Source organism: Sebastes fasciatus, chromosome 7, assembly GCF_043250625.1.
Source record: "Sebastes fasciatus isolate fSebFas1 chromosome 7, fSebFas1.pri, whole genome shotgun sequence".
Taxonomy (NCBI): domain Eukaryota; kingdom Metazoa; phylum Chordata; class Actinopteri; order Perciformes; family Sebastidae; genus Sebastes; species Sebastes fasciatus.
In genome coordinates this window covers 5,305,582-5,317,537 of record NC_133801.1, presented here as the reverse complement: position 1 = coordinate 5,317,537, position 11,956 = coordinate 5,305,582, and the positions used below count along the sequence as shown (strand labels likewise).

At 41.7% G+C, this 11,956-nt stretch overlaps 1 protein-coding gene across 1 annotated transcript in view; it reads left to right on the top strand.

The window, feature by feature from the left end:
• The first annotated feature begins 2,786 nt into the window (after positions 1-2,786).
• Positions 2,787-11,956, top strand: part of gpr4 (G protein-coupled receptor 4) — a 208,793-nt gene continuing 199,623 nt past the window's right edge. The window contains exons 1-3 of the mRNA XM_074641203.1: positions 2,787-3,601; positions 6,583-6,847; positions 7,626-10,107. Of these exons, the coding sequence (XP_074497304.1) occupies positions 3,473-3,601; positions 6,583-6,847; positions 7,626-8,347 (1,116 nt within the window). The 5' untranslated portion in view covers positions 2,787-3,472 and the 3' untranslated portion in view covers positions 8,348-10,107. The remainder of the gene's footprint in view (positions 3,602-6,582; positions 6,848-7,625; positions 10,108-11,956) is intronic.

The window sequence follows — 11,956 nt, the reverse complement described above, 5'->3', positions numbered from 1 at the left end:
AAGCACATTCATGGTCCCATGGATGGACCCTTTCCATTTTGGACACTGCATGAACTTTTGTTATGCACCAACCTCAGATCTAATTGTCAGCTTTGTACTCAAGGAATCATATGGCTGCATTGCCATGACATTTATGATGTGCATTCATGGTCCTCAGAGAGAGTTCACACTGTAGGCACGGCAACATATGAGCAAAATGAACACTTGCCTCCAGTTCACTTCCATTCTATGCGAGCAAAGGTCCCAAAAAACATTCACTTCCAATGGCGAAGCAAAAACATCTTCGCATTCGCGTAGAGTTCAACTTTAGTGAACTTTCAGATTAATATTTCCTCGGCAGGCGATGGTGATTTGCCTGCATTCGCGCATGTGTGACCGTGCCTTATTGCCACCATCAGATTTTCATTTGTCAATGAAATTTACTTAACACTTTTATGTTCCCCCAGAGGATAGCCGTCCATATCTGTGATTACATAACCTTTCATTAATGCCACATTTAGGTCAAATTATATACTAAATAGATACTGGCCATATTGTCATGAAACTTTCTGTGGATATTCATGGTCCACAGAGGATGAACTTTGGTGATCTTGTGGAATTTTCCACCCCTACACCACATTTCTGATTCCATGAACTAGTGTTTAATGCTAAAGATGATGAAAAACACAGCGTCTGGTGGATGCTAGCAGGACTGAGTTGATGTGTTTATATTTCTTAATTCATGCTTTTCTGTGATAAATATTTCACTGAAATGTGTCAAAGCTGCGACATCCTGTTGGCTCTTCAGGCTGAAAAACCGCCATAGTTGTTTCACTAGAGCCGAGGAATGAAAAGAAGCTAAAACATACATAAACTCTGGATGAAAGCGGTTCACAGGGCTTAAGAGAAAGCACATGTGGACTCATATCAGCCATATGCAAAAATATCAAGGCGGTCCAAGATGTATAAACAGAAGCTGAGCTCAGGGTGAAAAGTGAGAAGATGAGGAGTCAAACAGAAACTGAGCTGCTCTCTCGCTCTCTCTCTCTCTCTCTCTCTCTATTATACATGAATATTCAGGTCATGTTTATATGAAGGCTTACATAATGCTTATCATATGTCCTGGAATCTCTGTTTGCACTCTATGTAAGGTCTGTTAGTGCCTGTACGACATGTCACCATGTTCTGTGTTATCATACCAGATGTTAGAAAGTCTACAAATAAATCCATAAATCCAGATAATCTTCTGCTGCTTCACTGTAATCGTTGCATAAAGTCTTCCTCTCTGTGCATCTTTCTTCTATTTCTACTGTATCTCAGTCCATCGGGGCAGAATTCAATATATTAAAAGAAAAGGGTTTGACTGTATGTGTTGAGGGTGTGTTCATTCCAGGCAGTTTTGAGGGGTTTGTTTTCACGGCAAGAGGGAGTCCATTCACTTCAAATAACCAAACCAAATACCTAAAAAACTGCAGGTCTGAGTCTTGTGACAAGAAACCGTAGTGCATTCACAGTATGTGTAGACTGAATGTAGAGCACGGCAAATAAAGACAGGAAATGAGCCTGCAACACAACGTTTAGTGGTTGAGGTGTAAAGACATCTGACAAAGACAAGCAGGCAAAAAGAAGGACAAACTGCAGTCTTGATAGATTTCCTGTTTCTATGTCTTCATTCCTGACCGGTATGAGCACCGGAGAATGTAAATTACTGCACAAAAGAGCATTGTTAAAGTTGTAACTGCAGTCATTACAAACTCATGCTGTTCAGCCACACGTTGCTCAAACTTATCATTTAAATTCCACTTTCCAAAGATACACAAAACTGTGTAGGAAGTGATGCACAAGACGTCTACGATATTATAGTTCAATTTGATGGAACAGTCTTTGGTATGAATAATTCAGCTTTGATATGGAGCTGAGACCAGCTCATACGGATATATGATACTGTCAGACAAGAGGAAGACACAATAGCAAAGGGTTGCATTTATAGATTAAATAGCTAGGATTGTCCCTTATTATCTGTTTTAATTAGGGCGGAGTATTGGCAAGAAACTGGTGATATGATACGTATCATGATACTGGGGTAAAAGTTGAATATATTGCGATACTGTAAGCGATAAATTGCGATTTAAATTTAATTTTAGGAAAACTGTTATAGTATAAAGAACACACCAGAAATACACCATTTTAGAATAGGCAAAAATAACACATTTATACTGCATGCAAAAAACTGCCCCAAATTGCATGTGATTATCATAAAGTGGGCATGTCTGTAAAGGGGAGACTCATTGGTACACATAGAACCCATTTTCATTCATATATCTTGAGGTCAGAGGTCAAGGGACCCCTTTTCGAAAATGGCCATGCCAGTTTTTCCTCACCAAAATTTAGCGTAACTTTGGTGCGTTATTTAACATTCACAACAAACCAGTATGACATAGTTGGTACCAATGGGTTCCTTTTCTACCTTCACACTAGCTTTAAAACTGAGCGGCCAAAATAGCGGCCAAGAGTGACGGCGGGCGGGATTTTTAAGAGGTTAAAAAAAATCAATACAGCTTTTGGAGAATCAATACAGTATTTAACAACATAATCGCAATACTCATGTGTGTCAATGTCTTCTTACACTCCTAGTCTTAATCTGTCCTATTTATCTCAATGATGTCACTGTTTTATTAGTTTTATTATTTTAGGTCATGATCATAAATTAAATCAATCAATCATTTTTCCACTGAAACAAATACAAAATGTTGTTTTCTTTTTGTTTTGTTTTGAAGGACGTTTAATTATAAAGCATTATAATTCAGCAGCCTCTCTTTCTCTCTCTCTCTCTTGCAGATACTAAGCAGAGTAAACGGACGGCCTCTCGGCTCCAGACTGGTGAAGCTCTGTAAAGTCATTCCTGTGTTTTAGTGCGAGCATCCCTGAGGAGATTTGTGTGTCATCAGGACCTTGAGACACACACACACACATACACACACACACACACTCCGATGCCCAGCCTCTCCTTATTACAGTAGACCTGGCAGACCTCTAATCTCTAAAAGATTGATGAGGTCCTGTTCAGGCGCAGGAGGCCTGGCACAGCGTCGATAAGGCAGCTTTCATTTCACCACATTTTATCCCTCGCTCCTTCCTTTCTGCTCCTCTCTTCCTCCCTGCTGAGGGATGCGGGGGGGCTGGCTTTGAAGCGTGAGAGAGGATTACGCCACGCCCAGGTTCCTGGGCCAGAAGGACAGTGTTTTAAGGAACAGGAGCCATGAAATGCCGGGGAAATGACAGTTCTGTTTTCTTCTGTCACTCCGCGTCGGACAGCCGCGTGGTAGCCGAGCGGGACGCCAGAGTCGGCATGAAACTGTCAAACTGCTGGAGCTGGAATATAGTGAAACTACAGAGGGACACTCAGAGCTGAGAGTAGCTGAACACGCATCACACACCTGCACACACACACACACACACACAAAAACACCCTCAGAGTGTTCCACACAGGACAATGTGCAACATCTCGTTCTGTGATGTGGACAGTAAGGTGGACCAGTTCTTCCAGCCCACGCTTTACATCATCGTCATCGTTCTGGGGCTGCCCACCAACTGCATGGCCCTGTGGGCTGCCTACATGCAGGTGAGGAGGACACACACACACACACACACACACACACACACACACACACACACAAGCAACGTGTTACTCTAATATCGTGGTGTGGTTTTAAACCTAGTTGGGTTGGGTCCTGATAGCCAGTTTCTAGGGCTGCAATTAATCAAATTTCAATTTCAATTACGATTTTGACTTCCATCGATTATGAAAACAAGATAATCGACATAAAATGATTATTGTGCCGCATTCCGCTTCACAACAATGCTCTTGTTTTGTCTTGTGTTGTAAATCCAGCGCACCCCTTACCTTTACAGCGTTGCACTTCCGTCCTGCTCAGCGGGTCAGAGACGGCTGCTCGGTGTGTGAGAATCCCCTCACAGCATAAAACATTTCCAGCTTTTCCCGCAGACTGTCACCTCTCCCCGGCCGTATTTCCTCCGTAGTGGTGCGCCGCAACCAGCTCTATGGGTCGGCTCGGAAAGGCCCGGGGTGAAGGTGGCGCTTTACAGCACCCCTCACCCGGACCTGTGCCCTCTCTCCCTGCAGGGAGGGACGGGGCTGACAGGTCGAACAGTCTTTTTTGCTTCTGAAGGTTCCTAACTGAGTGAAATGACCCGGAAGTATCTAAGTGGCAGCCATGATAAGCTCTGGTTGAATTCTCTAAATGCTAAGGAAAGGTGCTTAAATGCTTCATTTATTATCTCCTTTAGCATAGGATACACTGGATCATCCTTTATGAAAGGAAAGGAGATAATGCCGCCCCAGAATTCTTTGCAGCCGCAACATTTAAATCGATGCACCATTCGGCCATTCATGAAAACAAACAACCCTATCTTGCATAGATTTAACAATTATTTTCATACAGTCATATACTAATTAGGATTCATCTTTACAAATATGAGTCGACAGTAACAACCACTTAGTTTTACTTTATTACTTTATTTCGAACATGTAACAAATAAGTAAAAAAACAAAAAAACAAGAACAACAAACAGGCTATGTGTTATTCTTGTTTAAAAAATGAACAGTAAACATAAAGCAAACTGTCAGTAAACAAATAATCAACATAAGCCTTAGTAAATATTAACGAAAGGATCAGAAAGAAGTAGCCTATAGGTACACTTAAGTGGTTCTACCCTTCTCTATAACTCAAACAATGAACTCAATATTTATCACATAAACCTTTGTGACTGGTAGCTTATATTCTTTTTTTTATTTAAATTCCAGCCTCGGTAATGATTCAACATGTAGTCCACATTTAAGATCAAATAATCTTCTATGTTGAGTGTGACAGCAGCAGGAAGGAAGGACCTGCGGTGTCTCTCCTTCACACTGAAGCAGCTGTTTCTACAGCCTGCATGAATAAACTATGTAAGAATGCACGGGGAGAAGATGCACTATTTTGTAGTCCATCTTCGGAATATTGTAGTTTCAACAAAGCAGTCCCTCGTCAATAACATCCGCCGCCGTCGCATCATAATTATGGAGCCTAATGTACTGTACAAATGCAGTCGGATTCTCTGAGCACCGCAGTTGTCTTTTCCTAAGTCGTCATGAATTCTCCTTCACATCTTTCCTTGACCTCGTGACGTTTTCCATTCTGTTCGGTTCGGAAAAGACATTAGGATGTATGTTTTTGACTTTTCGATGCATCAAGATGCACCACTGTCCTGACGCCCCGATACTGACAGTCAAGACAGTCAACACACAAACCACATAGTGAACTGGATGAAATTATTAAAATCAGTAAAGTGATTCATAATTTCTATTTTTTGTGTGTGAAGTGGGGTTAACACTTACAGTAGCAGCTTCAATGTGTGGGTTAGCTGCTCTTTAAACAACAATGTTTTGTTTTCTGTAAATTACAGATGAGTCATGTAATGAGTAACTCACTACTGTTACTATAAAGTAATGGGTAACATGAGTTTCACAGATTTTCCAAGCAACGTGTCTGACATTGCTTGCTTACTTCATACAGTCAGCAGAGCACTGGGGCTGGTTTCCCATACAGTATAAAACATTTCCAGCATTTCCCACAGACTGTCGGTTTACTTTGGCAGCAGCCGACAGAATTGTTATTGACTTTTCATTCAAGCGAGTTCACTAACTCATAAAAATGAGCGACGTTTCAACATATTGTTTTGCTTCCATCTTAGCGTTAAAGTCAACTTTGAAACTCCAACTTCCTACATTCAGTTTGAGCCCTGGACCAACCACAGCGCGACTTGGAGGAGCACAGGTGCGCTGTGTCATAGGTGCATTATGGGCATTGTAGTTCCCAAACACCGCTCAGTGCTCGGCAGCATTAACTGCATTGCAGAGAGGCACCAGCGCCGTTAATGACAACACCTGAACTGAATCCAAAACATGAACATACTTGGCGTGCTGTTTATTTACCAGGGCAGTTCTGCCTAAATATTAACATTGTAATATCAATACTGCATGGGAAACAGAGCGGTCTCCTCGTAGCTGGATTCCAATCCAAGTACTGACAAATGTAATTAGAAAAGCTTAATGGAAGCCACACAGTGGACAAGTTGAACTGCTCTCCCCGAAACATCTGTCCACATCTCTCTCTCTCTCTCATGTGTTGTGGTTGTACGTCCCTGAGTTGCAGTATATTACCAAGTTCACTTTTTTGTTTTTTAAGGCCTGGAATATATTCATCTGTATGAGACACTAACCAACAATAATACATTCAGACCTAATCAATCAGACTTTGCATTTCTTCCATGTTTTGACATTCAGAAAGCCAAATTATTTGCAGCTGATGGTAATACACTCATCATTTGCATTTTATTTTCTGTCACATTTTAAAAGTTTGCATAAAAGGCAAACACAGAAACTGTTTGCCTCATTATCTCTTCAAAAGTACAGAAGTTGAACACTCTTAACCCTCTATGATTGCACATGTTGTTTCTGTTTTCATCCACTTTCTCCTTTAAATTTTAAATCTCCATCCCATCACTCACTCCTGCCTCCCTTCATCACATTCCTCCCTCCAGGTACGGCAACGCAACGAGCTGGGCATCTACCTGATCAACCTGTCAGTGGCCGACCTCCTCTACATCACCACTCTTCCTCTGTGGATCGACTACTTCCTACAGCACGATGACTGGATCCACGGTCAGGAGAGCTGCAAGCTATTCGGCTTCATCTTCTACACCAACATCTACGTCAGCATCGCCTTCCTCTGCTGTATATCGCTGGACAGGTACCTGGCCGTGGCCTATCCTCTGCGCTTCGCCAAGGTTCGACGAATCAAAACAGGTATGTTGGCTTAAGGATGGTCTTTTCTTCTTAAATAATATATCCACCCTAAAAGTAATTATGTCATTACTACTTCTGATGGATGAATCTAAAATAGAACATGTATTGGGAGGAAAAGCAACTAACTTTCAGTCAGTACTTTCAAATCTGACATACGGGTACTGCATCTCATCCTGTTTTTTGATGTATAAAGATATTGCATTTGACTATTAGTTCCCCAAACTGTGCTGCTGCTGAGCCCAAAGAGGATGTGCGTCTTCAAATCTGCCATTCCCTGACATAAAGGAAATTCAGTTTGTGTAGCGATAAGATCACTTTCATGTCAAGAACTTTTTATGAATAACTAATTAAACAAGGTTTTCTTCTAGAGTCATTACTTTTAATGTAATGATACACATCTTAAGCCCAGTTCACAAACGTGGCCCTAGACTAAACTTTTCTAGACATACGAAATGATGAAATTTAGAAAATATTTTAATTAATATAATTGGAATGGAAACTCATTTCATAAAGTACTGTATCCTCATGGATAATATTTTTGTCCTTTCAGGCCTACTGTTTGGTGAAATGAACGATTATTTAGGTTGGTACATGGTGTCACTCGTCAATTGGAAGTTGAGGACTTTCCATTAGCTGTAGTTATGCGTCGTATTCCAAGTGCACCCTATTTTCTTTCAATACAGTACAGTATTCACCCGGGCTACAGGAGTGGAAGTTACTGCAAAGTCGAATACTTCTCACTGCTCTTCTTTCCTCTCCTCTCCTGAACTTCCTGCAGCGGTCCTGGTCAGCGCCATGGTTTGGATTATTGAGATCGTGGCCAACTCTGCTCCTCTCTTCCACGACGAGCTCTTCCAGGATCGCTTCAACCACACCTTCTGCTTTGAGAAGTATCCCATGCAGGACTGGGTGGCAGGCATGAACCTCTACAGGACATTTCTGGGCTTCCTCGCTCCATGGACAGCCATGCTCGTGGCCTACCGGGGGATCCTGGCAGCGGTGCGCTGCAACGTCTCTACAGAGCGTCAGGAAAAGGCCAAAATTCAGCGCCTGGCGTTGAGTCTGATCCTGATCGTTTTGCTCTGCTTTGGACCGTACCACATCCTCCTCCTGGTGCGGAGCGTCATGTTTCTAAGGAAGCCATGTGACTGCAGCTCAGAGGAGAGCTTGTTTGCAGCGTACCATGTATCGTTGGCGCTGACCAGCCTCAACTGCGTCGCCGACCCCATTTTGTACTGTTTCGTCAACGAGGGGGCAAGGCACGACGTTGGCCGAGCTCTCTCGGCTCTACTCTCTGCAGCTTGCAACAAGGGCTCCTCTTCCTCACCATCGCATGGCGACATGCTCAACGCTGGTTCAGTGACTGTGGAAACGCCGCTGGCAACAAAGAAGCAGCCTTGTGTGTACGCTGATGGAGCCAAGACAAGCAGCTACAAGACAGAACTGGTGGCTCTGAAGGAGGAGTGTCTACAGATGACCATCCTCAGTGTCAGGAAGTGACTTCAACCTGGAGCATACTGTAAGAGGTCCAAACTGCTTAGCTCAGTGGATGGAAGAAGCTCCCAACACTGACAAGGTCTGATGGCTTCTGGTCTGAAATAAGATGCATTTATGAGGCTGTAGATGTTTGGGGTAAAAGCCTCCACAAATGGCACATTAACAAGCCAGAATGGGAATGAGATTTATGAAATAGACGAGACATATTGTCTGTAGCCACGGTAGCAGTCCCTGTGAGAAATGCTTACACTCCAGAAAACAAAATTGTTGGGTGAACGAAAAACGTAGAGACTACTTGGTTATTGTTAGATCCTTACCACCAGTGGGGCAAAAAAAATGTGGCCAGAGGGTGGCACTTGAGGACTGGTCATGTTGTGAAAATTAGGGTTTATCATTTGTATGGCGATCATTTTAGCACAGGCTCGGTTCTTTGTTGCTGATTTGGTATAACGTTTGTTACTTCATGCTGTAGTTCCGTCAGCCTCTGCACAGCTGCACTGCATGCATACTGTTAGCACGTCAACATGCTGTATCCCAGACAATGATTCAGTCATCTGCTTTAGAGGTATCCTCAGTGTGTTGGACCACAGGAAATTTTGACCTGCTGGTGGCGCTATATGAAAAGTCAGGGGATCACCAAAGTCCTCAGGATTCAGCCTCAGTGGACCACAGATGTCTGTACCAATTGTCATCCCAATCCATCCGGTAGATGCTGAGATATTTCAGTCTGGACCACAGTGTCGGACCAACAGACCAGCTGACATCCCTACAGTCATCTCACTGGTGCGGCTAATAAGGATGCTATCAAACACCATGTGGACAACTACCCACTGTGCCAGGAGTAATTTACACTTTCTAGGAAGATGTTCTTGAATATTTAAGTAGAATTATTTAAACACACCACGTTCTGCATGGCTGAGTATTGTTAGTGGTCTGAGAGGAATTCAGACTGCATGGAGATTGGGGTTCAAAGGCACCACTTTGGAATATGGAAGAAGAGCAGAAGGGTAATAAAAAAGATTGTAGATTACTGGTCAATAAAACATTTTTAATGCTTGTTGGAAACCGTTTTATTAGTATTTTGAAGGAAATAATGAAGCCTTATGAAGTACCTCAGCTCGTAAAATGTGATAGCAGGAAGGCTTAGAGTAGAAGTGTCTCTGATGTTATGTGAGCAATGTTTTCTCTCTTTAATTTTTACCACAGGCAGCAAAATAATCAGAACTCAGTCCACTAAGATGACAGAGAAAACCCTAAACCAAAGCGTGCATTCAGCTAAAGTCAAATCTATCAGTTATTTCAACATTATGTTGAAAGCACTGTAGTAAAAACAGCCTTTACTGAAATAGTGTAGCTAGACAACATCTCTCAACCACCATGAATTCAAACTACATGCTTGGGCGTTGTTGACCCAATACTGTTTACATTCCTTTTTCAGAAAGACGCCTTCTAACCACTTGCACAAAAGTTTCCAGATCTTTGTTTTCCCTAAAGGTAGGATTTGTACATTCATTCTTGATTCAAGCGAAACTCCTGACAGCTAACAGTTTGTCATATTAGGGAAACGAACCAAGAGACATTTCTCAGTAATGTCAAAAATGTGATGAGGAAATTAAGAAATACTTTACTGAATATTCAATTAAAACCATCTCCAGTAGTCATCAGGGGATGTGGCAGCCTTCAAAACAGCAGTGTAACACTCAGTGTTCTAGTGGAGGGTTTACACAGGTATATGGGGTCAATGTATTCTCATACAACAGTTTGTATGATATCTCACAAAAAAGTTATTCCTCCTTTTTCGTTCGTTTTCCTACGAATGTCCAGCAACACGTGTCAATTTCCGCTCGTTACATGCATAGAGTCTATTTAAAATAAACTTCCGTCTTCACAGGAAACAACTTAGTTAGGTTTAGGACAGAAAGCTACTTAGTTGACTTAGGAAACGATTGTGGTTTGGCTTTAAATAACTCTGGAAGTGGTTTTACTTAAATACAAGTCTGGTCTGGTGTTTTTTGACCCACCCATACATCCCGACCTCCTTTCTACACGTTTGACGCTGATTATATTTCCTAGTTCATGATCACGTGAATTACACATAAATTAATCTCGTGGGATATACACTAATTACAAGGCATTACTTTTCATAGGTATAGCTATGAACGCTGTATGAGACCAGCCTGACGGGTTATAACCTCCTCTTTTTCTGGCGGTATACGGAATACCAATATCAGCCAAAAAGCCATTGGAATGGATATAGAGCAGAGTATACCCACTTCCTCCTCGGGAACTATCAACAACCACTACAATACTGTTAACACAGATTTTTTTTTTAAATCATTTCCAGTGGATTAGCTGCCATATTTTGCCATATATTGACTCCTTTCTGAAGTCCTCATGTTAAGTGAGAGCTGTCAGGGCCGCGAAACAAAGAAATCTTTGAAAAAACGTCCACATGCTGCCGCGCATATTTACCATGATTTGACATTAAACTGACATGAGAGATCTTCCTTTTCCTAGTTGGCAGCTTATTTTTTTACAGTAAATCCAACACAAAATGACCAAACAGCTTTCTGTGGCATTCATAACAAATGGGATCCCAAAGCTTAATGGCTGCTTTTACAACAGAGCGTTGAATACTGAACATAAAGAAAGTAGAGGTGGACACAGCTGTCAGAGCAGAGGCATCTTCAACTTATAAAATCAAGTTTGCAGCAGTCAGCTTGAACTTTAAACCTTCTCTGTTGGCTCTAATGTGCAATTCTTTCTTTCTTTTTTACTGTTTTTTGCAAATTAGTGGTAACAACATTTCAACAAATTGTCTGTTTACATACAGAATGTCCTGCTGTATGTTCAGATATATAACAATGACAATGACCCGTGTGTGGAGTATTACGGCTGAAATAACTCCTTTCCCACGCAATGATTTCATGGTGATAGACAACGAGTGTCCATGTTGCAGTTCCACTGGCCAACAATTACATTTTAAGGGTGAGAAATGTTTTGGAAAGTGTCTACGTGATCCCAGCAACGCTTTTTTGTTCATGTTGTCTTAGCATGAAAGCATCCCTCTACTCAGCGCAATGATGTTACGGCAGGTTTTTTGTCATTTCAGCTCGTCAGTGTTGCCTAAACGCTGCTGTGTACCACTGCTTTTGTTGTGCATCTGCATGTCAGTCTGAGAGAGGAGGTACCAGGCTTCAAAATGTGTATTTGTTCATCAACAATGTCAGTGAGAAATAAATTATGCATATGAAACCTTGCATTCTTCTGTGTTCTTTTGTTTGGCACCTACAAGTTGAAAAAGCTGCATGGAAGCAGCAGCTGGACGGAGGTGCCTTTTTTAATAGAAATGAATTGGAGATGGACAGTTTAACGTCATATTCTGTCTTCTTTTTTTATCTATTGGATTTCCTTTTTTGTTCCCCTCATCATTTCCTTCAGTTATAGCTATAACATTGTACTGTTGCTGAAATGGCTGAGATCTGGGAATGACATCGGTAAAAAGAAGTCAGACAGTCGGATGATCAAAGTTTAGCCAAACTTATAGAGAAAACAAAAGCAAACTGTAAAACTATTAACCAAACTGTGAATATCCATGGCAGTTATAGACTG